This window comes from Antrostomus carolinensis, unplaced genomic scaffold (genome assembly GCF_000700745.2).
Source record: "Antrostomus carolinensis isolate BGI_N321 unplaced genomic scaffold, ASM70074v2 scaffold37950, whole genome shotgun sequence".
NCBI lineage: Eukaryota > Metazoa > Chordata > Aves > Caprimulgiformes > Caprimulgidae > Antrostomus > Antrostomus carolinensis.
In genome coordinates, this window is record NW_010288334.1 from 2,353 (window position 1) to 30,093 (window position 27,741).

A 27,741-nucleotide genomic window follows, 5' to 3' on the forward strand; every position below is an offset into this window, starting at 1 on the left:
TGTTGATATTCTGTACTTCACATGCTGTAGTATGGTTAGATAATATTTTGTTTGTTTGTTTTCTCTTTCCTGCTGTTGAAGTGGTGACAGTGTAGGAACGTTCTAACTAGGTACACAGGTTGTGATTGTGGGTAACAGATGAGGGGTGAGGGGTATTTGTGCCCTGCTTTCCAAGTACTTTCTCCAATCCACTACTGTCGCTTTTGATTTTGAGTTCAATGATGAGTTCAATCAAGATAAAACGGTTTTGGAGATGCTGAGTTTCTTCTCAATGTTCTCATTGGGTGGCAGCATGCTATAGCTCCCAGTAGCTGATTTTTTTATGAGGTTGCTAGTTTTACTCTTGTGTTGATTTCCAATGAAAGTGATCCAAATGCAACCTTCAAATTCACTTTTCTACCTGCTGAGTAAATTCCCACATCCTGTTTGAGTCTGGAAAATCAGTCTCTCCTCAATCATGGAATGCCTGTGCAGTTCTGCCACTGTGCTTAAGCCTGTTTTGTGCCTGTGATCTTTTCATACTTCTATATGGAAAGGGAGGTCTTAGTCCGTATCCTTCTTAGCACAGTCCTTACTGGGTTAAGTTTTGACCTTCTTCCTTCACTACCTCTTCTGTGCCCTAACAGACCCCATATCAGCTAGGGGAAGCTGTCAGCAATATGGGGAGACCTGGGCACATCAAGAACCAAATGGGGCCTGTTCCTCAGCCCATTCCCAGGCCTACCACCAGAAGGATGCAGTTCCATCAACTAATTGCCCTAGCGCGAAATATGACAGGACACACTATCTGTGGCCTCCGCTAATGGCAGAGGCTGCAGGGAAACCCATCCTTTGCTGCGGCCGCTACGCTGAAGGACGGTCCTCAGGTAGGTGGGTCGTAGCTGTTGACCTGTAAGTTAGGTGAGTCTCTGAAGCGTTTTTGAAACTTAACTGTTTGCACTGTCGTCACAAAAGCTGTAGGTGGGGAGAGGTTTGTGGATGTGTTCCTGCCATCACCTTGTCACCTGTCCTACCTGGATGTTTATGGCTGGACTCTGCCAAACACTAGCAGTCAGTTTAAAGGGTTTAGTTTATCAATAAACGCTGAGATTCTCCTGTTTTAGTGTATCAGTCCGGAGACAGAGCGCTATCTGTGAGCTTGTGATAAAGGATGGCTGTGAAGCTGGGAGCCTCAGTTGAAATTAATAGATGAGTTTTGCATAGGAGAAGCTGGGGGGAAGGCTATGAAACTGGATCTTGAAGGAATTGTTCTCAGAAGATATTTTTAGAACTGTCCTGATTTAGACTATAATCTGTATTTTACTAACTTAAATTCAGTCAAAACATTACTAAGTTGCTCTTTTTGAAGTCAGCTGAAGACCTTCTCACTTGGATTTAGTTTTCCTTCTTAAAGACTTTTTTTCTTTTTTTTTTTTTTTCCTATTTCCAATCGTGGAAAGTTGAATAAGGTCTCACATTTTCCCAGGAAGATGTTTGAAACAGTTTTTAAATTTCATCTTGTGTTTCTTATAAGCATTTAAGCTGCACCAGATGGAGACGATGTATGTGGACTTGAATACAAATATTTTGTATTTTTCTTTCTCATAGTTACAGGAACACTGAAGTAGCAAGTAGGCCAATTAATTTTAAATGTGATAGTTCTGCTTTCCTGTTTGTGGAAGTGGTGCCCCATAATCAAGGCTTAGTTTTGTCAGCAACAGACAGTCAAATCCTCCTTCCTGTTGCTCCTTTCTTGTGTAGGGGAAATGAAACGTAAAAATCTTACTGACAATGTGGAGAGTGATTTAATGCCTCTGACCTTCCATAGCAATTTTCCATTACAAGAGAGTGATATTAGAAAGATGATGTAACTTCTTTCCTAAGGGGCTTATATTCAGGTTTTCTACCTTTAGTTTCCAGCATATGATATGAAATAATTCATGAAAACACTTCTAAGCAGTGCAGCAAGCCCAGTAACAAGGGGGGGGAAATACTAAAGGGTTTGACTTGCTTAGGTAAGAAACTAAACTTAGCATCTCTGCTGCATCTTTATTTCTTCTAAGGGTAACGTTGTTCTTATCTGTGCTGGGTTAAAATATTTTTGAGCCCAGGTTTAACCATTTTCCATTAACAATACTAACACAGTGGCTATCTGGGGCCTGAGAAATCTCAGGTCTTGATAATGAAAGAATCCATTATTTTCCCTTCTGTTGTTGCAACGATGGGAAAGCAGTTCATTTTTTCCATCTTTGTGTACATGTACATAAAATATATACACAATATATATCTTTGTGTGCATGTAATATATAAAATAAATATTTTTAATATATAATGTATGTACACTGAACACAATTCCTTGAAAGCACCAAGTTGCATTTTGTATTTTAAATGGAAGGCCTTTGTGATGTGATCACTGAGTAAAAGGCCTTCTGAAGTGTAATTGCCTGTTTCTCTGCCTGTTGAGGTTGTGTATTAACTGGAAAACCTGCAGAAACCAGTAACAATGCAGTCTTGACAGCTGGTTTTGTTGGCTTAATTTGCAGGTTGTGGAGAATGCAGTCTCTAACCAGATTCTCTTTGAAGGCACTAGTATGTCATAGCATACATGGTTTAATAAATAATCTGGCCACACTGGTGCATTCTGATAGAAAATCTTCATAATTTCAAATCACTGCATTTTGTGTTTGCTAAAGAAAAAAGTTAGTGTGCAGGTAAGGGCACCACCTCCATGCGTTCAGTCAGGCTGGCAGCTGGGGCAAGATCTCTTTTTGGGACTTCGCAAGCTTTTAGACATTGTTGGGTGAAATCTTACTTTGGTGTGAGAAGAAACATCTCTGGTTTGTGAACTGGTGTTAAATTTATGAACTCTCCAATCTATTGGAATAGCTTAGGGAGTGTTTGAGTCCAGGTGCCCCTGCTTCCACAACTTTAAAAAAGTCAATCCAGCAGACTGCAAATGTCATCAAAGACAGGCTTATTTCACTGAGGTTCGATCTCCTATGAAAAAGGTTCCCTTTGTAGCACGAGTCAGATGTTTCTTGCTGATATGAACAAAACAGTTGATCTGCCATGGTGGTTTAGAGCCACTCAAATTTTAGTACCTTTTTTTGTTAGAACTTACTCTGTGATAACACAACAAAGCATAATTCAGTCCTTCTGGAAGTACTTGTCTTGTTTGGAAGGTGATTTCACAGAGCAAGTGTGAGTTTTTCTTGCAGGGACTGTCTAGCCCGCTGAGCTGGGAGAAGAGGGCACAGCCTTGCTGGTGTGCTTTGGCAGGTGCAGGGGCACTGGTGGGGATGGTTCTCTCTCCCTCTCTCCTCTACAGGCCCAACGTACACAGGTGAACTCCGAGCTGTGCGTGGAGAAGGATCATCTACCTCTCCCTTGCTGTGACCTAGGTCAAGAAATAGCTTTTTAACTCTAGTGTTTGATTGCTATTCTAGGAAAAAGCCTTCTGGCAGACTGCTGGCCAGCATCTAATTTGCAAGTTTGAAGTGCCCCGTCGAGCTGGTGAAATGACAAACTCTTGCCAGCCCGCCTGCATGCGGGCCCTTTGTGTTCTTAGACTGTTGCAACATGCACCAGGACTATTGCTGATCTCACTGCTGAGTCCACAATACTTGGTGGTGAAAGGAATATCATGTTTCAGATGGAAACATGCTGCTTCTCTTTTTGCTTCTGAAATTTTTTTTAATTCCACCCTCCCCACCCCGAATTATGAAGCTCTCTCATGAAGGCAGAGTGCAGGAGGAAGAGTGCTATACAGACTCTACTGTCCATTTTCTTTAACATCTACAGATGAAACTGTTCTGTTTTCAAAATGTGGTCATCTGTGTAATGCAAAGTATTCTAAATGGGCTGAAGTAAACTATTATAAAAGACTGCTCACCCTAAATGTCAGTTAATGCTAATATTAAATCCTAGCCGTTTACTTGAAACTGATGCCATTTTGCCAGGGGGGAAAAAAAGAATTAAGAATAGGAATTGCATCTTTTTCTAGTTGCTCTGACACTATTTTTGTTAAGCCTTGGTGAAGAAAGGCAGAAATCATTAGCTGCATTCAGCCCCATAGCCGTCATGTGCTTCTCTATCTGGAATACTCGATGCATAAAACTGCTGTGGCTTTCCCAGGCCTCGATGCTGAAGAGCAGGGCTTTGCCTTCTGCCCTCTTCACGGAGCCTGGGAAGCTGGGTTCTCACTCTGCTGACAGCTCACAGTGGTTACCTAGATGATGTGACCAGGGAGAAGACTGGTTCATGAAATGAACCCTGCAGCTGCTCTGTCGAGTAACAGGTAGAGGTGGGAGTTCCACTTCCTCTTTATTCCCTAGATTGGTTTCTCACTTATTGTGAAATATAGTTAAATTTTTTTTAGAATCTTTCCTGCATCCTGTCTCAAAAATACAGATGCTTGTTATCAGAAAAGATGAACTGCATGGGAAGGTCTGGACACTCCTTGGGGGTGCCTTAGTTAAGAGATTTTATATTTTTGAAGTCCTATTGAGAGGCATGCCCCATGCCTCAAGAAACCTTTCAAAAGTGGAAGTGTATTTAAAAAAAAAAATCTAAAAAAACCCCAACAAACAACAAAAAACCCAAATCACAACAAAACCTCACCTCCAAAATGTGTTTTGTGAAGTAGAAAATCTCTATTTCTGTTGTTCATTCTAGTACTTGTTGTGTGGCATTAGTCAGTCAGACACAGCATGTCTGTTTAAACTTTACTTCAGCTGGATGCATATGATTTATTTGGAGTTCCTTTTTCAAGTAAAAATAAAACTGCAAATTGAGATAGCTTGGGGAAGTTGAATTTTTCATCACGTTGTCATCTCAATACACATGTAGGATCTTATGGAAATGTTAACTATATAGAAAAATTTTCGTAAGATTTTTAACTTTGAATAAATTTGGTAATACTCTGCTTTAAACTCTGTGAAGCAAATTTTATTTGTGCTAATGTAGATAGTACTTTGGGACAGGGCCATGCATTTATTACTTAAATATTAGAAGGGGTTGAGGTTTAATGTCATAAACAGGAAAGCTGCTGCTTGGTCACTCATGGTAAAACTGTCTTGAAACTGTTCTCTGGAAATGTCAAATGTCACTGTAACTCTCTACCTTTAAACCACGTTCAGCAAGGTACTGTTTCCTGAAACTCATGCTGGTTTTGCTTTTGTGTTTTGGTTTTCTTCCATATTCTGAAATTTTACTTGCTCATATAACTTGAAACAGGTTCTAGTTGGAGTTCTCTGCTTAAATGCAGCAACTTTACTCTGTGTTTTTGAAGAGGAGAGCCTGCAAATGTTAAGTGGAATCGGTGTGAGACCTGGAGAAATCCAGTTTTCTTAGTGTTTAGAAAGGCTCTGTCCTTGCTGGCAGATACTCCAGTGTTGATTGGAAGAATTTAAATAATGACTTATTACTGTCTTGCTTTTGAAAACTCATTGTAGCATCCAGATATCCTAAACCCCTGGTACCACTTGAGAAGCCAGCGAAGGAGGTAGTATCACCAGAGACGACCAATACTTTTGGTACAGTAAAAAAAATCCAACCAACCAAACAAAAAAAGTGTGTTTGCTAAGATGTGGCGTTGCATAAGGCCAGCAGGCTGCTGGTTTGACAGACTTTTATGCTTGCTTGTTTTGATGCAGTTGGCATGTATTGCTACAAGAAATAAAAGTGTACAGGTTTTGTTTATTTACATTAATATAAAACCTTCAGTCTCAAGAATTTTAGTGAACCCCGTACTACTTTGAGGACTTACTGTGGCTGAAGAAGTGTTTCAAGTCCAGCTCGCATGGAAACTCCTGAGCCTATACCATAGTTTCTAGACAATAACTTGACCAGAGATTTCAGCCTGTGAAACAGCTTTGTTTACTTGAAGAAGCTCAGTGTCATCTACTGTATTCCTTTTCCTAGGAAAGTGCCGTGCATTAAATTGCATGGTTCGAGCATAATGTGGAAATAATATAACTGTTAAAAAATACCCTAAAACATTACTTAGCTGCTTTTGCCCTTCCCTGCAATTAATGTTTTAGAAAAGATAAAATAGAAGATTGCTCCAATTATAGTGTTTTCCACCTTTTGCATGTGTTTAAGCATGTGATGTGTGCAAAGTAGTTGTCATGCATGGACATCTTTTAAATCTAAACCTTGAGCAATTGTTCTTCAGCCGTATGTGTTTTGTATAAAGTAATAGATTTTATAGTTATCAGGAGACAGATATTCCTTTTAGCTATCTTGTCTGGTATGAGGGGTGCTTTTGATTTAGGTCTTTTTAGGAAATATCACTTGAAATGCAACTTTTACTTACAATGCAACTTAAACCTTGTAGAGTGATAGATTAGAAATGCATCTCCGTGTAATAGGCGTGAATGAAATGGATCGTGCTCATTGTGTGAACACAGAGGTACTGTTTCAGTTTGTAATTGAAAATAAAAGAAAATGAAGTCTTTACCAGTTTCTCTAAGAAATTATTTAAACCTTACTCATTCAACTGAAATCTATTAGCTTTAGTCAGCATCACTTATTGTTTAGTCAATCCAAATATGGAGCTGCAGAGACAGCTGGTGTCTCTAGGAGAAAATATTTTCTAAAAAGTAAATGGAAAAATGGGTTAAGTATATCATGCAAACAGAGGACTTGAGGAAGCTGACTTGGATCTCCTGGTGTTGCTTTTGTTTTGTTTTGGGTTTTTTTAACAATAGTTTCCGATTGAGGAAAGCTAGATTTGTGTGTGTTAGCTGTCCTGTGCTCCCATCCCTCCTTCTTTGTCCTTAAATTAGCATGGTGGTATTTCAAAAACATGAAAGCACATGTTCTTGTTTCTGTTTTGTTGCTCTGTGTGAGAACTTCCTTTAACATAGAACCAGCCCCTTGGAAGTTTTGGGATGTGACTAACCCATGCCTGGAACAAAACCCCGTACTTCCTCTGAAACTGGGGGAGCATTTTAAGGCACAACCAACAAAATACTGGTTTTTTTAACCCAGCAGAGTGCATATTTAATTCAAAACTGTGGGCTATGAAATCATAGCTGTTTTTTTTCCAGTGTTAATTTACTTTGGTTTCTTAGACATTTGTATGTTACTTATTAATAAAATATCCACCCAAACAGCCATCATACATACTGATATTTGCTATTATTTTTTTTTACTCCATCATTTGCCAGTTTCTGTTCTTATGTGATGGACTCATGTTCACTGTTTTTTGGGTGTTCTTTGAGGTTTTGACAAACTGACGTGCCTTAGCTTTTGGCAAGTTCCATCAGGCCCTCCCCATTTTTTTTTACTTCCATATTTCTCTCTAGATAATAAAAAGTACAAACAGGAACATACTTGAAGACTGTTACGTGTTTGGAGATGGGGTATATGCTATGGCAACTCTGCTGTTGTGTTGAAGCAAACATAAGGAGCAAGTAGCTTGTTTTATTCTCTCCTACTGCTTGTACCCAGGGATAAAACCTTTTCTTGACACGCTTGCTAAATACTTTGTAGCTTTTAGGATGTCAGATAGGGTCATAGGCATTTCCAGAATTAAAACTTGCCTTAGTGTTTCACAGTGATGCTAGTGAAAGGCTCCTGCATGACCTGGGGGAATGAAGAAGCCTTGAAAAATCTTTCTTTTCAGAAAGAATGAAAAAATTTAAGAAAGGCTTCTACTGTGAGGCCAACTTGAACTGAGAGGAGACAGACATGGGTCTCGGTGGTGGCCCAGGCTTTGCTTCCCAAAGCTCACTTCTCAGAGGAGGTCTGGGACCTATCGGCTGGACACCAGCTGTCCTTTCAGAACCTTCTGGGAAGCCTTTAGGCAGGGTTGAGAGGAGACACAGGACATGGTACGTGATTCTTGTCCGTGCTACAGACAGTGGTCTGCTGATGTGTGTAAAGATGTATCGCCACAGAGCTCTGGTATTTTCTTCAGGCCCCAATGCTTATTGTGAACCAACAGGTAACTGCTGCTTTTTGCATTTTTCTTTTATACATCATCGGTTTCTGGTTGTTGTACTGGTAAAATAACTTTTTTGTTCATGACTTCCATTGATTTGCTCTTGGTAGCTTTTGACTCTGTGATCCATCCCTGCTGGCCAGTTTGCTGTACTTCCTCTTATACTGGGAATGTGAATCATCCTTGTCCATTAGGATATTATCCCATCTTTTGCAGTGATCTGAATGGGCAGGAATTGTGGTTTATTGACTTTATTAGGTTTCATGGAAGACTGGAGAGAAATGTGCATGGAGCAAACTGATTTCTTTAGCCAGCTGCTCTTTTAAATACCATGAGCTTGTATTTTTGGGTTGCAAATAGCCTTTCAATCCAGCTGTTCCTGTGCTCCGTTAAATCCTGGCAGTGAGCTGATTTTTACAAAGCACAAGTAAAGATGTGATGTTACAGATGAAAAATTAACTGTTTTCTTCAAGATGAAGAGATGTAAGAATTGCCAGCTGGATCCACAGCCATCTTGCCTAATAAAGGTTTTTGCCAGAGAGAAGAGATGGGAGAGCAGATTGAAATCTGCCCCCCTCTCCCCAATTTTCCCATTACCTATTTTATATTATTTAATGGAGTAAAGTAAATCAAATAGGTAGCTGCAAAAGTGGCAGTGGTGTTCTAAACAATTAACCTGGTCATCTTTTCCTTTTGAAAATATTGGACAAACTTCTTGTGATTCTGTCCCCCTCTACCTGAACAGAAGGAATGTAACAAAGGTGCGTTTGTGGTTCTGATACAGCACAGATGGCCCGTGTCGAAGACGAGTGATTCTAGTGAGAAGTCCATGTGACTTGTTTACTCATTTATTGGATCTAGTGTATCAGAAAGAAAAAAATGTCTTTGGATTTGTAATGTTTTCACTGCCGGTTTACTTCTCTGGGTTGGATGTTAGGAACCTATCGTGTCAGCCTCATTTCCAGACGCTGCTTATTTCAGTTTTTGCAGTTGGGCTCTAATATGACTGAGTTTTACTGCGACCTTGTGTAAAAACTCAGATAAGGGGAAAAAAAAAAAAATCACTTTAATTGCAGTTTTTCAGCCACAGAGGAAAAATATTCAGATGGCTTCCCCACTGTGGGATAAGAGCGTGCACAGATGAGCTATGGACGAGCTGATATGTAGCAGATGTGACTTGTCTGTATGGGTGTGGATTTACTGTTGGCTTCACCCAGTTTGTGCAAAGGGAGTGTCTTGTTCTTGTCCCCTACCCCCAAAACCTCTGGGTGTACAGTTCCATTTCTGTTCCCATGCTGGCACTGCTGTTCTTCTCTGGGCCTGGCTCTATGCCTGGCTGAGCACAGTGCTAGAGTAAAGTCCCAAATACATCATCAGGAGGGAGTTTAGGAACAGGAGAAGTATTGAATCACCCCTTGCAGCAGCAACGTGACTTTAGATCACTTCAGGGTGCAATTTTGTATTTGACCTGAGGTTCTGCCTTTCCTGTTTCCTCATGGGAAACGCCATGAAGGTTTGTGAGCCTTGGGTGGGAGTTTGTTCTGGGATCCCTCTGTGTCACTAACAGCACATTCGGTGACTTGCACTAGTGACCAATACTGTTTTGATCTCCCAGATTACTCTTTTTATATTGTCAAGTACTTGCAATTATATTTGGGAGCATTTTTTACCTCAAAATTCCTCTGGCATCTAGGTAGGGAGCCATCTCTCATATCCTTTCCTCTGGCTCTATCCAGGATTATTCCTCCTAGGATCAGTGGCTGCCTACTTGTATCACACAGCGCTTTGCTTCAGCGCTGCGAAAGGCATCCTCAGCCTGAATCCATCCCCTTCCTCTCTGCTGGAGGGAGAGAGGCTGTGTAAACATTGCCTAGATTTTGGAGAATCAGATGAGAATAAGGGGGGGAAGGGTGCTGGAGGCACACTGACATCAGTCCCCATTGCACAGCATGAAAAAAAGCCTGTAGGAGTGGCAATTTAATTAAGGTCTCCAGTAAATACCGGTGTTACAGGTATGTCTGTGATGCAGGCAGTGCTCGAGTGCCACAGCATACTTTCCACTGCCAAAGGGAAAACTGTTAAATAGATTAGGTTCTGTATTTCCTCCCATGTAGAAAACAAAACAGGCTTAAGTGTGTAGAAAGCCTTGGATTCAGCTGTGGGTTTGTGTTTGTAATTTAATAATTCTCAAGCTGATTAGCAGACCTGGAGGTGTAGCGTGTAATTTCAGGGCTCGCAGGACTCTGCTGTGTGCTCACAGTTGAAATTGTGACAAAGGAATGGGTGAAAAAAGCCCTGGAAAAGGCAAAACATGCAAAGTTGAAAAACAAAGACTGCTAAGTCTTTCAAGATTAAGCAACATTGAGATGAAATAAATGGATCAGATGTGTGGTACTTCATAGGGCAGAGGTGCTGAAGGGGCCTCAGAGGGAGCGTGTGCACAGCTGTGACTTGCAGTGTGTGATGTGGGCTGGAGCTGCAGAGATGCACTTGCAGCTGAGTTGGTTAATCCTTCCGAGGGAGGGCTCCTGCTCACCAAAGGCTGCAGAAACACTGACCAGGAGAAGGATTTTCCTTTTTTGTTTTGCAGAATAAAGACAATTGCTTGAGAAAGTTGAAAGTGAACTTAGTTGGAAGTGTTCACTTATAGGAAGACCAGAGCCCAGCATTCTTTGTTGTCCTCTGCTTCTCCTCATTTATATGACTTTATTTACAAAATTAGCAATCTTAGTAATTTCAGATCATTTTCATGAACAGAGTGATTTTTTTAGTAGAACTTTAAATTCACCTACAGAATAAATTCCTAAATAATGCAGCTGTATAACAACCCCACAGATATTCCATATTCTTATAACATAAAAGCCAAAAGAAAACACTTTGAGGTCAAGTTTCACGCAGAGCGTGTTTTATCTATTTTTACATTATATCATATAACATCCATTCCTTCGGCCGTTTGCCAAAGATAGCTGACATTGCGGCTTGGCTTTGACTGTGCAGAGAGTCAGGTGTTGAAGTCTGACTAGTTCCACCAATGCTGCCAGAGGCTTTGCTGAGTTATGTGGGGAAGGGAAGGAGAAAGGCACCCAGGTGCCATATCCACTGTGCTACCTCCAGCGGTAGGTTAAGAGTTGGGTTAAGCTTCATTGCTTAGAGGTACAAATTATCTGAGTGTAGTTTATGGCTGGAATTTAAATTGTCAGTGGTTTCTTACAGTGTTCTTTTTTGCTGACAGATGCACGGTTTCTTAAGGACTTCAAGGGAGCTCATACTTTTGTCTTTAATGCCCCAATGCAGTGAAAAATTAGGAGGTGTGTAGTTATACTTAATGTGAGTCTGTAACAAAATGTTTGAACATAATTCAGTTTATTTGTCGGCTCTCTGTCATTCTGGGTAGCTGTCTTAATTCTGAGACATAAAAACCAATAAACTCTACATACATTTAAAATTATTCCAGAGAAGCTTATTTCTGCAGCTGTAGTTGCTTCCAAGGTCATCCTCAGGCAGGGAATGAAACTTTCTGCTTGAGAAAAGGCTGATACTTAGTGGTCTGCAATTTACTAGCAGCTTGTCTTCAGCTGTCTGTAAAGATCATAGTAGATTTCTCTGAAAGGGGAAAAAAAAAAAAATAATAATCCCACCAAACCCATCAAATTTACCAGTTGCTCTCCTGGTGTTACTGCTGTGCTGGAACTGCCTGCACGCGGTGTTGGTTGCTGGCAGGGTTGTTGCTGTTTGAGTGCAAGTGCTGCTGGCACCAAGGACTGTGGGAAGCACTGCTGTTGCCAGCCTTGGATTTGCTCTTACAGTAATATCTCTTAATTTTACTCAAGTCACTTTTTCTCATTTCAAGACCCTTGGGTTCTGGAAAAGCTTACTCTTCGTGCCTGGGAATGACAGAATAAACAGCAAATGTGTTGAGAAAAAAAAAACCCCAACAAACTAGTGAGTACAGCGTGGACCTGGTCAGCTACATCTGCTATGAGGCATAAGCCCTCCGTGTTATTCATACACTCTGTTTTGTGCTAGGGCAGCAGAGGAGGGAGTGTCCTGGTTCTCCCCAGGTGCTTCACAGACTGTCATCAGTCAGCTTTGTCTTCCAAGGGGATGTGCTGCTGGCTGCAAGCACGGGATCATGTGCCTGAGCTTGAAAGCCAGCACTGCTCCCTGTTCTTCATACATTGCCTTTCTCCCCTGCTGCCATTCTCTCCTGGGAAAACAAGTGTGGTTTTGGTCAGGTAGGGGAAGGGCATAAGGGGGAGGAGGGTGGGAATAAACAAACTCATCTCTTGACACCTTCTCAGATTTCTTTTTGAAAACAGGGCCTGGGGGGAACATAATTAGATAAAGGATATTATAATTGTAAACATAAATCCCTAGATATGTCATGAGCACTCATATGTAGGCATCAGTGGTGCCTAACACTGCTCTATTTAAAGGCAATAAAAGCCCACTACTGGATCAGATCTCTTTGGTTGTGCACACAGCTCCAGTAATTCTTGTTAACTAATCTTTTGTGGTGTTCCACAGAATTGCTTTGCTTATCCTCTTACACAAGCCTGCTATGGAGGACAGCCAAAAACCTGATCTTGTGCCCTGATAATACATGGATACTGGGATCTTACTTGTTTCCAGTTCAACACTTTGCCGAGCTGCTGCTCTGCTCAGCTGCAAACTGGTGAAATGTTAGATACCTTGAACCAGAGTGGCTCAAGTAAAATCAGTGCTGACAGAAAAGTGACAACACCTCATCTTACTGAAACACAGTTAGATGTGTGCATTTGGATGCGATTAATTCTACTCTAATGTTAGGCTGAGGTACTTTCCTGGCTTTCTCTGTAGCCGATGGGGAGGGTGTTAATAATCTCAGGGGAAGGTTCATTCATCCAAAGGTAGAAGAGTTTGCTATGCCTTTAGGAGATGGCCCTCCTCTAGCTCTCAGGAACCTATTGCAGTCCCCAAGTGCTGAAATGGCGAGAGTGAGGAGAGAAAGAAGAGCCACCCTCCACTTGGGATGATGAGTATTCCTTTAGTTTTTTGAGGCAGAGAATTTTAACTCTGTGGATGACTGACTGCAGTCAGGGAATTGCAACAGACAGTTTATTTCTTGGCAGAACTTAAGTACCCTTTTTTAAATAATACGTAGCCATTCACTTCTGGAATGCACAGATCAGAATGCCATGTTACTGTTCCTGTTCACTCTCCTATCAGTATTACCATGTTTCTGTTATTTTTATACAAACACTTCAGCTGTTTTTCTGCCATTTGCCATTTCTCTCTGAAGGAGGCAGCTCAAATCCTGTACCCGTATCCTGACCCTGCATCTTTGTTACAAGCCCTAAGTCCTTTCTGCATTGGCGTCATTTATGTGATTAACCCCCCTGAATCTGGAGGCAAGTATTTTATTTCTCATTTTTTTCAACTATGGTTTGAGACCTTGTTAAGCAAACCACTGCAAATCCTATCTTGGCAGGAAACTGCCTGAGTTGAAATGAAAGGCTGACCTTTAATTTTACAAGGCGCTGATAGAAAATTGGATTAGATCAGGAAAGAAACCTCTTCATGATGAAGACAAGTGATTTGGGTCTCTAGATACCTGTTTACATTTTATGCTTTCTCCTAGTTTTCTGGTCAAGGTTTCCACCTGAGGTGTCTGCATTTTGTTAAACATCTTTAAAAGGATATGAATGGTGTATCACATTTTCAGAAGGGATAACGGGATAAGTGTGTTGTATACTCACAGCATTTGATGATGAACATCCAGTAAGCACTGCACATAAAGTTGAAAATAATTTCTGCCATATTTAAACCTAGGCTATTCTGCATCTGGTGAGAAATAATATGAATAAAGATGATAATATCTTCTGCTGCTTTGAGGTTTTTCAGGGAGGGAGATAGAATGCAATCACTGTGTAATTTTCTACAGTGTTACAGAGAGTATAAAAAAATCTTTGCTCATAGTGTCCTATTTGTATTTATGCAGAATATTTGTTTGGACATTGGTTATCTTTTCAGGGGTAGTCAAGAAATAATTCTACCATGTCCTCTGTCTATTCATCTCTTACTAGTGCTTTGCTCAGCTTTCTTTTCTTGTGTGCATGTGACTGAACGGGCTAACAGCCAAGTTTATATTTAGCACTGCACGAGTCAGCATCCTTTTGTGCCTTAATTGCTGTAGTAACAGGAAACCATTTGTGAGTTATATCAAATGATGCAGAATTTTTTCTTTGCTGTCAACTTGTGGTTTGTTTTTGCACATCTGGGATATTAAGGGAACCCAACTGAAAATCAGTGGACATGCTTTTTCAGCTTCAGGTTTTGCTGTATGTACTGAGATTTTAGCAGTTTTTGTTAATATGTTGAGGGGAAAAATAGAGGAGGAACAAAGGGCGATGGGGATGTGCCTTACGAGCTCATTCCATGAATGAATCGTACATCACAGTTGGAATTTACTCTTGAGGATCCACTTCTAGATACTGACCAAAACAATAACGCACATCTCATTTCTAGGCTCCAGGACTGAATTTAGGGATAAAGATCATCTTATAAACTCCCATGTTACGGAGTACCTCTTTTTGATAGACACAACCATTGTTTTGATTTCTTGTTCTGTGCAAGTGAAGCCCTTGCTGTCTCTGTGATGTGCATCTGAATGATTTGCTGAAGTGACCTGCGCAGGCTTTATGGAGAAACAGACTGATGGATTTGAGGCAGAACCCTCCATGACTTCCAGATGAGACACTAACCTTCAGAGCCTACAGTGAGGTTATAATGGATCTAGATTATGAATGTTTTTCACATTCCTCCTCCTTACCTTCTTGGTATTCATTGTGAAATCATCAATCTTAACAATTTGGTCACTATTTAAAAATCTACAAAACAGTGCTCATATTCTTGTCCTGGATTTGACAATACTCAGCTGTAGCATTTATCTTCCTAGGGTAGCCCTGGCCATAGTACCTTTGTCACTGTTATGTGTTTCCTGCCCTTAGGTGACAGTAACAGATTTACTTATAAAATTTTACGGCAATGTTAGCTGCAATTTGAATAAAACATAACACAATGTGCCTTTCGACTTGCAAGTTCCCTTGTGTGCCAGTTCTTAAAATATTGATAATTTGAAGACAGGTAGTGATCACTTTCTGTTTTTTTGTTGCCTTTTTTTTGTTTGTTTATTTTTTTTTACTAGCGGTCTGAATAAATGCACTCCCGTTACCCTTTAGTCAGTTGTGTCTTCTTATCAGTTAAGAATAATAATGTGAAAATGAAATTGCAAATACTATCTTTGTTTAAATTGACTACAACTGGCAGAGTTAAATTAACTTGCTGGATTTGGGCAAAGTTGTGGATAATGGTGTTATTTATGTTGATAGTATTATATTCCCTCCTGTGTTCAATCTGTTTTTTTAAAAAAATAAACCAAAAACCAACTAAATGTTAAGTTAGCAAAAAAAGTGATACTGTAAATTTAAAACAGATCTGGAACAGATTTAAGAAGTATTTTTGGGTTGTTTTTTTTTTTCTGCTCCCCAGACTTTGCTAATTCGGGGCACGTGACCTGTATCACACTTGAACCTTGGTTTATAACTTAATTTATGGTAATGAGCATCAGTTAGAAAATAGCAGTACTCCTTACTCTGCCATTTCGTTGTATTCCTTCTGCGATTAGGTGAATTCTGGGGTCTCATTCAGCACTGTGGCACAGGGTGAGCTGGTGAATGGCTGTTGTGAAACTCAGTGCTGGAGCACTTGAGGATTTTTCCCAGACTTTGAAACTCTGAACTGTTGGGTTCTGACTGAATTCAGTTCTTGAAAGGGCTTTTGCAATTTTGATTTTCCCTTCAGTAAAACAAGAGAAGGGCATGTTTCTTTTGCTGTACGCCCTGAAGACTTTTTTTCTTGCTTTTGCTGAGCCTTGAAAATTCAAATAGCCAGAACAGTTTCCTATGAATAAATACTCTATTGTGAAATACATTTTGCTATCTAGACTTCTAAAAAATTGCTTTAAAGAAATTTTTTTTGGCTCTCCATGAGATGTGTTCCCCTGGTGACTTCATATCTTAGGGTTCTAAAGTATGTTATGCTTTAAAGAGATGGGATTGGAAGTGATACTTTAAAAAGGCTATTTGATTTCATGTCACAGTGGTTATTCAACTCTTTCTGCTTTAATTCATTTTTTTTTTTTTTTCCCCTCTCAATGCCCCATCTTTAAACTGAGCCTCGGGCTCTGCAGGTAGAGCGGAGCTGGTCCAGCCCCTGTCCCCATAGCGGGCAGCACTCTCTACCGCGCAGTGCTGGAGCGTACTTCAGCCCTCAGTGAAGTTGTCTTTGTGCTTAAAGGCTTGTTTTGGTGCCCCATGGCAGACAACTTTTTCCTGGAGCCTGGTCCTGCAGTACTGTGTGACAAGCTCCTGAGCAACCTGGTCTGATTTGGCCCTGGCTTGAGTGGAGTGGGACTAGATGCCCTCTCCAGGCTGAAGATGAGTGTCCTGGCTCAGCTAGAAAGGGTGTCAGGACTGGAGCTTCCTTCTCTGGAGTGTGAGCAGGGTTGTCCTGCACTTAGTTACCTGAACTTCTGCTGATCCTATCTCATTGATACACGTGGTCCCAGATTTGTTTTTTTCCCAAATGAATGTTTATCTCTTGTATGTTAACCCTGCTTCCTGATGAGTTCAGCAAGACTCCTTTAAAAACCAGGAAGTTTTTAAGGATGTGGCAGGAAGATGCTGTTACCTACACAGTTCTCTATGGCTGGACAAGAGTGGCCTGGTCTCAGGAGCATGGTACCACCATGCTGTCCTTAGGGACTTCTGATGTTTGACTGCCCTAGTGTTGTTGAAGCACCTTAGATGCTCTGCTTCATAAAATGGGTATTTAGCAGGAATCCCATACCACCAAAACAGGTTATGTCAATGGTGAAGTGTGGTGAAGTGGTGAATGCTTATGTTTGATCCTTTGCTGTTTCCCTCTACCTTGCATTAACTCATCTGTCCTCTGCCTCCCAAGTTGTGTCCACCAGCCCCTTTCGTTTTAAAATTATCCCAAGATAGCCCTTGATTTATCCTCTAAAGGAGGAGGTTTGTGTTCTTTTTAGTTAATGTGACTTGAAATTCCCATTATTCATAGATATAGAAGATTGGGGTTTTTTTCTCCTACCAAACACTTGTTCTCAATTCCTTCTTTCGGGAATAAGTTTCTAAAATCAATTACTCACTGGTTTTTAGCTTTTAAATGACTTTCTAGCTATGCTGAATAGAGTGTAATTATGTAGACTTCCATGTGCTATCAAATTCAATCATCAATTGTAGTTAAATCCACAAAACTGATGTTGTAGAGTTTTGTAGTATTGTGTGACAATCTGAATAGTCTTCCATCTTCTGTGTTGGTACCCAAACTACTCCACTTGGGAATTATCTAAATGAACCGGATATCATAACCAGGGCAAAGTATGAAAGGATGTCTTCCTCAGAGGTAAACAGTGTTTCCTGGAAGCTTATGTATGCTGCTAGAGCTTTTTATCATTAAACCCTTATATGTGGAGAATTAAACTTGAAGAATAGATGGTACTTCTGTGGGGATGGTTTCAGTGGCAGTGTCAGATGAAGCCAAGGAACCATACTGGTTGGTGCAGTAGCTTCTTGTCGGAGCAGAAAGCCGTGAGGACAGCACTCTCTGTGACCTCCTCTGCTTGAGTTTGTCATTTTTGGTTTTTGTTCTCTCCCTGGCACCCGGCAGGGTGGAGCAGGAGAAGTTTAGGAAAGCTTCATCAGCAATGTGATGTTGCTGGCTTGGGTTGCCTGGTCACCCCTAAGGCATCTAGAGCTTTTGGAAAGAGTGGCCTCAGTGAATTCCTTTGGTTCAAAGTGTCTCATTTTCCCCAGTGTTGTACAAGTTTGCTGTCTCTGGTCTTTGATAGAAGCTGCTCAAATGGCAGCGCTGGTGTGTACAGACAGCTCTCTCATGCTCCTGTAAAAACCTTGCTTAATCTCTGAGGATGGAGGGAGACCATACACAGACAAGTGCAGATGAAGTTTGTGTTGGGGAAATGGGTCCTGCCCTTGGTCTCATCCTTCCTGAACACAAGCTGAAAATTTTGGTCTGACGTTTTGTGGCTGTTGGGCACCAGTGATGCCTGTGTCTGGGGAAGACTGGCTCTTGCAGGGCTCCCCTCTGCTTCCCATGGGCTGTTCTTTGGTTCCTCCTCTGGCCTGAGGTTTGAATCTGTAAATTCCTTGGAATTTTCTAGGAGTCAAAAAAATCTTTATGTATTTCTGGAGTACTTGGGCTGTACTTCTCACACCTGTGTTGTGAGTGCTTCTGTAGAGGTTAGGTAATTTACCTCTTGGGTGGAGGGAAGAATCAGCTGTTCAATAACTGCTAAAGCTTCAAAGTTCTTATTTAGGACCTGAAGTTGATAAAAATATATTGTAAGTCAGTATGCTGGTTGGCTGAATACTGGTGTTAAAGGTCTAACTTTTTTTTTTTTCCCCCCCAAAGTTAATTGAAGTGAATATTTTAGTTTCTCATAGCTTTGAATATAGGAGTGACTTACATGCAGGGAAACTCACTGTAGTCTGCACAGCTCAGATACACACTCAGATGATTCACAGCCTGTGTTAGCAGTGTTATCTTTTCATGTCCTTGGCTGCTCCAAGTGAAATTTCAATACTTGAGGTAGTGCTGTAGGCTGCTCTTATGTTTTATCTTTTTTTACCTTTGCCTATAGAAGTTACCTAATCAAAAGTATGGCAGCAACTTGTCAAAAGCTCAGGGTTCATAATACTGGAAGATACTGGGGCAACATTTTACTGCTTTAAAAAGAAGTCTTATGCTCAAAATCCACATGAAGAAAAAGGAAAAAGAGCCTATAAAAGTAGCTTGTTCTCTTAAAAAACCCCTGTGAAACGGGTGGCTGTGCATCACCTCTAACAGACTGCATTAGCTTCCTATAGACCACTCTGCCAGGCTCAGGAGTGGCACCCTGGTCCTGCCAGGCTTTTAATGGTTTGATGCCAGGATACCTGACACATGCACCGAATGACCAAACATGATCTGCTGTTCCTGAAATCAGTGGTCTCTAATGTCATTGTAGTATTTTTTTTTATTCCCCTGCTACCTGTTAAAAGATGCCTTCTGTCAGAAAAGAAATGGTAGGGTTTTGGTTTTTTTTGTCTCTGGAGGAAAGAAGGTTGTCTGCTGCATGCTTAGAGGACCTCTAAAAAAATAATAAAATACAGTTCTCTTTAGATTTTTCTAATTTTAGTGTGTTTTTCTAATTTTCAGTAATAAAGGATGGCTATTGGGCTGCTTCTAATATATGCTGTTACTTTGCATAATCACTTATACTAGTTTAATCTTGTAATATAATTCTAAGACTTTTTGACTTTTACTATGAAGTTATCTTTTTTAAAAATAATAATGTAGTGTGAAGCATTTTCTTCAAATGTTAAAGCTGCTAAATAACATGACTGCTTTTTTTTTTTGCCTGCTAGTAATTTGATGAACACTTTATAATATTATAAACTGAATTTGTGATAAACTAGCTAACTTTCTAATTTTGTTTTGACTTCTCTAGAAAAGTTGGAGGTTGCACCACCATCTCCAGGACAACTGAAACATGGTAAAAGAAGAATGTTTGTTGAATGTAGTTCAGTACGTGTACAGTCTGTCTATGAATGGTTTCATCTCTCTCCTACAAGTGCTGGTCTGTCCTCATCCCTGTCATATGGAGTAACAGAAAACCAAAGCAAGCACCAACAGTTTTTCTGCCTTCTTTATTTTCTAACACCAGCTGGAGAATGTGCCCCACTCAGTGGGAGTAGGACAGAAAGCCCAAGTGAGAGCATGCTCTTCAAAGCCAGCGGCAGACACTGGTTTCCTAAGCCAAGCGGTGCTGATGCTGCAGTACCTTCTGGGTTTTTTTGTGTTTAAGATTAAAACTATTGACTTACTTCATGTTGCATATATTTAAAATGGACTGAGAAGTGGGATAAAATTGCAGAGCACCTGGAAATAGATTTGGTATTCTGTATAATACCATGGTCGTTCAAATTCGGATCTAGTTTTCAAATCAGTGTATTTTTGTGGTTTTATACTCTCTCAGTGAGCAGTGTTTTCCTATTCTAGGTATCTACACTTATTTTTCTTTGTTTTTTTGTTTGTTTTGTTTTTTCTCTTGGTCCCTGGGGTTCTGTTTACTCCATGGATTCCAAAATTCTGTCAATTTCTGTAAGAATTTGAGCTCCCTTTGTAGCTCCACAGTTTGGTACACACGCTTTGAAAATACTGGGCATATCTGTGCTTTTTTGTTATTTATGTTTTTGGAGGTTTTGTCTTGCAGTGGTTTAAAAAAATAATAATAATTTGGAGAATTTCCTACATTCTGTGCTTTAGTCTTTTACCTGTGCATTTAAGAAGGTATGTGTGTGCTCACACAATAGTTACAGAAGTCCAAACTTGTTCTAGTACCTGAGTATGAAAGATCTCGTGTGGCTTTGTTTTTTTTTTTATGATCGTGGATTCATGCTGTCTGCAAGAACTAAATCCAAAAGGGACTCATGCCAGTTTCTTTTCACATGACTGAGGTTCATGCACTCTTCTTTCTTCCCTCTTCATATGTTGGCATCACTGTAAGTTTCTAAAATATAGGAATTATTGTTCCCATCTGAAGTGTGTGGGGGAAACTAAATAGCTGATACATTTTAAATGTTAAAGTGAAAAGATCTAACTTTTTAGGCTCTATTTTTAGTCCAGTAGTCTGTCCTCAGTGCTCTATTTAGTCCTATGATAATTGCACCTTGAGACTCAGCTGGAGGCAGTGCTGTGCAAGATCAGTCTCATCTCCATCAGAAGCTTACAAGCTAAAACTTGAGGGAGAAAATTGAGCAGGAGAGTGGAAAATGTTTTCAAATAGGATTTACTTGTAGTTTCAGGAATAAAAACTACACGAAACACAAGGTGGAACTTGATTTTCTTAATGTATTGAGGGGCAGCTTCAAGTCTAACTTGTCCTCGTCTTAGTACCCAAACAAAATCAGATACAGAAGCTTGGGTTGACTAGCGAGGTGATTAATGCTACATGACACTCTAGTGAAAACCACCTTAGCACTTGCAAATCTAGCTGAAGGAGTTTTGATAAGAATTGCCCAGCTCTGGGCAATACTCCTAAAATGAATTCTTAGGAGTGTGCAAAGAAGGTGGAGCTCTTCCAGAGGAATGGAGAGGGACTTGCAGAGAAAAGAACTTTGCTTCAAGCAAGAGAAGAATGCAGGGAATCTGGTGAGACAGTCTGGCAGTCTCTGGGATACTGCAACATCAGTTGGAAGGACTGTAAATAGTATCACAGTGTGGGTAGTTTTAGATAATTCTCTTATGGCTTCCATCCAAAATTGTACAAGTATTGGCAAAGAGGAAGCTGGTTTAACTGGTTCTTCACAAGCTGTTAGTAACACTTATGTGTAGCAAAGGGTTTTACCAAACTTGACAGAAACAAAAAGTTCACTAATAGAAGTAGTAGGAAAGGGATTTCATGTACATTTTCTTCATTTCTCTTAACGGCAGTATCAGACTGACATTTCAGTTGCTCATATGACCTAGTGAACTCTTCTCAGAAATATTTATTTTCTCTTTTTTACTTATTTCTTTTAGTGTTCTTCCACAATGCATTACCTTTTGTAGGGTTTGGATTTTTGGATAACGCAATTATGATTGCTGCGGTAAGTTCATTATTTAATTCCTCGATCAAGTCAGCATGATTCATATTGTTCAAGTAGTAAATGAGAGCTTTGGGAAGACTCTGTTCCCTCTGTATCAACTCACTAACTTCTATTTTAATTTTAATTTCTTAAAGAAAATACTCGTGCTCTGTTCAGCCTTTGCAGAATGCAAAGGAGGGTTCATTCTAAAGGCCAGTATTGTAACTAGTTTTACTGAATTGAGAAGAGGCTTGGGTTGGTTTTTTTTCCTTCTCCTAATTTGCACATAATCATGCAGTCAATACATTTTTTTGTTCCAACTGATGATGTGGTTATAATGTTTTGATGAATAGGTCTTTGGGGTTTTTACTGATGTGTTCCTTTGTTCTGAGTGATGCACTGTTAGTGCTGATGGTGATTTGTACTGATGCAGCCTGGCATTTCTGAGTAACACTCTTGAGATATTTTCCTGTTCAATTAGAAGATGAAATGGGCTAGTGGAACAGGAAGATGGATAAAGGCCAAAGATACTGTTCCTCGTGTAGAATTAATCATGGGACGATTCAGGTGGGAAAGGACCACAGGACCCACAAGGTCTCCTGCTTGGGACCTTCTCAGGGTCTCTAGTCTAACCTCCTGCTCAAAGCAGGATCAGCTGTAAGGTCAGACCAAGTCATTCATGGTTTTATCCTGTGGGACTTGAGAAGATGGAAGGGCAGAGACTGCACAGCCTGTCTGGACAATCTGTTCCAATGCTCGACTGTCCTCACAGTGGAAACATTTTCCTATATCCAAATGGAACATGTCTTGTTTTAATTCATGCACATTCTCTCATCTTTGGACCACGTACTGCTGTTTAATTGTGCAGTTCACTGTGGTTTTGTTTCTTCAACTGAAAAAATAAGGAGCTACAATGCTTTATTTGTCTGCTCAGTATTTGTTTGTGTTTAGAGCTGTGCATTCAGGGAAAAATTATAGTGGGGAAAGTGGTATGCAGAGATAGGGACTACGGTTTTGTCCATTAGGTGGCTATTATGAAACAATATAAAATATTAAAAGACTATCAGAAGTAGGCTCTTGTCCTAAAGGGAAATATATATGGCAGGAGGGTAGAATCTGTGCAGATCTGGTAGAATTAGTGTCCATTTATCCTTTCAATTTTAAGATGAACAAGCAGTAAGCAATACTTTTGACAATTTAATCAGTATCATCTATTATAACTCAAAATCCCTCAAATAATGAAAAAACTCTTATTTTTCAGGGAACCCAAATAGAGTTGTCAATTGGAGTTGTCCTAGGAATTTCAACTATGGCAGGCAAGTAATAAAAATGTGGTATGTGTAAACTGCTATGGCACATGCCTATATTTTAGGCTGAAAGTGGGCCACAGGGCTGGAAATGGCTCTTCCTTGATCTTGCAACTGCCTTTCCTAATAATGAAGCAACTTGTTGTTGAAGCGAGGACATGGACCAGTTGCAGAAATGGAATTTCAGTTCACATAGCTTTTGAAATGTTTGTTGTTGGTGGTTTTAATCTAAAAGTTCAAATTCTGGGTCACTTAGGGAAGTATATTTGCATTCCTGTAATGGAACCTCCTCCAGGTTCTCTAGGATCTAGATATTTATATATGTATATTTGTATTTGCAAGCTGCTGTTTGCTGGCAGTGCTAAGTAAAGATTGATGTTGGTGTCCTTTTACTGTGTGGGCCAGTGTTCTTGGTGGCTTCTCTGCCTCCATGCGATACCATGGGAAGGCATAGAAGCAGCCCTCCTTCTGCACTGGGCCAAAACTGATAAGCTCTGCTCAACAGCTTTGGTGCCTTTGTAGTGTCAGAGGAAAAAAAACAAAACTGCTCGTGGATCCACCAACTGCAGGTGTAGCATTGTTTGAAAGCACAGAGAGCTTAGCTGAAAGTGTTTATAGCAGAACAGGTTAATTATTTGGAAATATGCAGCCCTCCATTGCAATGCAAGACAGTCCCAAGCAAGCTTATCTCAATAGGATCTGCTGTATTTTAAGTGTGTAACTTTATTCAATTATACGTGAAGTATTTATTCCTAAACTGAGACTGTTCATGGATATGTTGAAATGCTTATCAAAACTACACATGTGAGTAATGGCTCCTTTTATTTCCAGTGCTCCTGTGCCTCTTCAGGCATTGGAAGGTCTTGCTTGGTGTCCAGTGTTAGCTCTGTGAAACTGGCAACCATGTGTGGCTGTTTTTAACTCTGATCTGAAAAGTTATGTTGATTTCCAGGTGTTAGTGTTATCTTTTTGCATTTGTCAGGTTTTCTTCATATAAGTAAGAAAAAATAGTTGCACTTATTGTTAGTCTGCTGCTGTTGTTACAAACTGTAATAAGGTCAGAAGAAAAACTCTAAAAGAAACTTACTTCTAGTCTTTTATGCTATGTATACTGAGAAGAGTGAGGGTCATGGAGGAGGGAGGGAGGGGAGCTGGTTGGTTTTGTTTTGTAATTAAAATAATACTTTACCTTCTCCTCTTCTTTTCCCTCTCCATCCTTCTAGCTGCTGCTTTGGGAAACCTTGTTTCGGATTTAGCTGGACTGGGGTATGTCTGAACTTGTATTAAGAATATTTTTTTTCCCTCTCTTGCAAACACTATTGGTGCTACTGAACTAAAATGTATAAACTACTGAAATTGCTTTAATTTTCTTCCTAGGTCTTGAATTGTGCTTCAGTAAACTACACAACTGTAGAAATGTATTCTGTCGTTGCTAAGAAAAAGTTGGAATATTAGGTGGCTCTTGTTGAGGTTAAAACTGCAATGCCATAGTTCTGAAACAGAGTAACTCTCCTCCTATTACAGTATTATATATCTTAGGTGATAAAATCTGGATTGGCACTTAACCTGATTCAGTGTGATCTGTAGTTAATGCTTGCTTTTAAGGAACTATTAGATATTTCTTTTCTACAAAAAGTGCATTAATTGAAACACAAAATGGAAAAAAATGTTGTGATATAATACATTGCTATGATAGAATATACCTAATATAGTTGCTCAAGTACTGCTATGCCCAGATCTGAAGACATTTCCTGCTCCTCATGTAAAACAGTTAGGTATCTGAAGTGTCTTCAGATCTAGGCTTACCTGTTTCTGATATAAAGAGATGCAGCTGACCTTTTTATTTTTTTAAAGGCAATTTCTGTGTAATTGCTGAAAGTAAAGCTGTCTGTTACGCCTCTTTTCCCACTTTCCCTCGAATTTTTTTTCTGCAAATAAGATTTATTACTAACTGTGTGTAACCTTTCCTCCAGTAAAGGTTACTTACAAGCTTTGCAAAATACAATAACATTCACACCAGCTGTGTTTTACTGCATAAAGTTTTTCTGGAAATACTGCATATTTAAATCAGTGAGAAAATTAGTTACCTTACAGTGCAAAATGTGACCATCAGAAGTCTGAACACTTTCTTTCCCATATTTACCTCTCTGGCTTTATCAGTGTGCTGAAGGAAAAGCTATTCATTTTAAGTTCAGTGCTGCAAATATTTCAAAATCCTCACTAGAAGATACTGTCGGATCCAAAATTGTTTGTTCTTCCAGTCTTGCAGGTTATGTAGAAGCTTTGGCTTCGCGACTGGGTCTGTCAATCCCCGATCTGACACCCAAACAAGCTGATATGTGGCAAACGCGTCTCAGTGCACACTTGGTGAGTAGCCTGTAGGTAGGCGCTGTTTGCGTGGAAGCTTTTTTGTTTAATATGTGATAAATCCTTTTTTTGTCACTTTTGCCGTTAAATACTGCCAACATTTTGCATGTTTTCTGGAAGGTTTAGTTGTGAACCTATGTCAGGGAGCATCATGATACTGGATTGTTTTGGACTTGAGTGGTTTTTTGTATGCAACAAACCACGAGAGACTAGTAACGTGGATAGTCTCTGCAATGACTTCACATACGCTGTGCAGACGCCTGGGTTGCCCTCTGGCTTCCATGATATTTTATTTGAGAGTTAAGACTCCTTAGTAGCTTACTTCTATACATTCTTTGTGAAGTACTTGCTGTTCATGTACCTGTGCTAGTATGTATTCGTTTCTAATATTCTGTAATTAGCTTGGATATGAAATTAGCTTTCCCCTGGGTAAACTTTTAGCGTTTGAGTAATACGCGCTGCCTGCGTTTACAGTTATGGGACATTCATCTTGCAGATTCATTTTCAGGATGATTACTTAATTAACATTCAAAAGTTTGAAGCAGTCCCACTTTAGCAATGAGAGTGTTAGAGAATCTGTTAGAGAAACAGATTATAAGAAACCAAGTAGAGAAACATTTCTTTGACTTTGCCAGAATGAACCTTCGTGGGGAAAAATACTGTCGCAGGTTTCAGGAAAGAGAAATAACACTTGCTGAGGAAAAGTTAGGGGGGAAAAAAACCTCTGCTTTTAGCAGTGATAAGATGAAAGCACTGAGCAGGGAACAGTTGCCATGTTGTCAGTGGGCTGCCCTCTAGTCTCTCCAACATAAGTCTTCTCAGTGGAAGCTGAGTCTGTGGCAAAAGCCTGTCACTGGACTGCAGTTCATTCACATAACCTTTCTGTGAAAAGGCTTCTGAGCACCTTTGCCTGTATGCTAGCATTTTTTCTTTTTTAACTGCTGCCTCAAGATTCTCAACACTATCCATGTGCTGCTGGTGATGTGGTTTGTATGTTGCCTGTCTTACTACTTTCCTTTCCTCTTGACTCTTACATCTAGGTCAATTGTGAAATGTTTTTCCAATCTTTTTTTTTTGCCGTCTTTTCCTTTGTAAGCCATCATGTTTGCAAGGAATTCCTTGTTCCTGACTTCATAATTTGCATCACCAGATACAAGCAGATACATTTATAATTGCACCTAAAATGTGGGGTGGTTGGGTTCTTCGCTTCCCTGTCTACCTGGCCATCCTACTAATCCTTTGAATCTCTGTCTCCTCCCTTACAGCCTGTGCAGCTCTTCATGGGTCACTCCTTGCTCTTTATTCAGAATTGTCTTTTATCACAGCACACATTGTTCCTAACCTTGTCGTATCTGTCTCTCTGTCAGAGATTGTGTTTCTAGTCTGCATGCTAAGAAAAATGTGGCTCCCAGCTGAAAACTAGAACACAGCAAATGAGCAACAACTGATCAGTGAGAAACTTATTTTTTTCCCCCTTTCTCTAGGGTAAAGCTATTGGAGTGACCGTTGGCTGCATTTTAGGAATGTTTCCTTTGTTGTTCTTTGCCGATGAGGAAGAAAAACTGGAAGAAAAAAATTGACCTTTTTACAAGACATATACAAATGTAAACTACTGTACCTCAATTATTCAATTATGCTGTCAATATTTAGGAATTAACAGACAGTAAAAAATGTATAGACTTGGGAACAAAACCTTCAGCATGTCGTTTTATGGAAACACTAATTTATTGTGGCTTTGTTGTGTTCAGTACTTTTTATAAGATACCATCTAACTTTTTATTTAATTGTAAATTTTTGAAGTGTTTTCACTTATGGCAACTGATGTTTACCACTTTCCCCTTTGACCTTATTCTTTAATGGATTATTAAAGTAATAATCCGCCATGGATGACAGTATCACTCTTGAGTTGCCTATCAGTTGCATAACAGTTGTAATTGCATGACAAAAACTTCACTGCTGTTCATCAGGTCCTTCAATGCAGATTATTAAGGAGGTCAGTGGTGAGTGATTCGAAGTCCCTCACTTCACAGGGTGACTGCTTGCCCCCTCACCAGCCGTCGTTTTGCACTGCCTTTAGGTTAGATCTTTCGGTGATCTCCGGCAAGTCTAGTTTGCATTTTTTCACAATTCCGACTAAATGTCTCTGAACTGTCTTCTGAGATGATCATTTTAATGCTTTGACAAGGTAAGTGTTTCCAGTGTAGGCTCTTTACCAAGTCCATTTTTTCAGTGGTATTTTAATACCTTCTGTACTTTCATATTCACACCTTTTTTTTTGTCTCCTTTTTAAACAATATTTTGAGAATTGAGTTGAAGTATGCTTAAATTTGTCTTCCTGAATTTTGAGTGTGATATTTAACAATTCAGACCGACTGTTCCAAAATCACAAACAACTTTTCTTACTGTTCTGCTTAAAATAAGGTGTGAATAGTTGATTGGGTGGCCGAGA

At 39.9% G+C, this 27,741-nt stretch overlaps 1 protein-coding gene across 1 annotated transcript; it reads left to right on the forward strand.

The window, feature by feature from the left end:
- Window positions 1-626: 626 nt before the first annotated feature.
- Window positions 627-27,741, forward strand: TMEM65 (transmembrane protein 65; the record flags this gene model as incomplete). The annotated part of the gene is made up of 7 exons (XM_010166345.2): window positions 627-866; window positions 19,500-19,544; window positions 21,572-21,639; window positions 22,880-22,934; window positions 24,149-24,191; window positions 25,187-25,292; window positions 26,777-27,741. Coding segments are annotated over 7 exons (653 nt in total), but the record flags the coding sequence as incomplete, so codon positions are not given.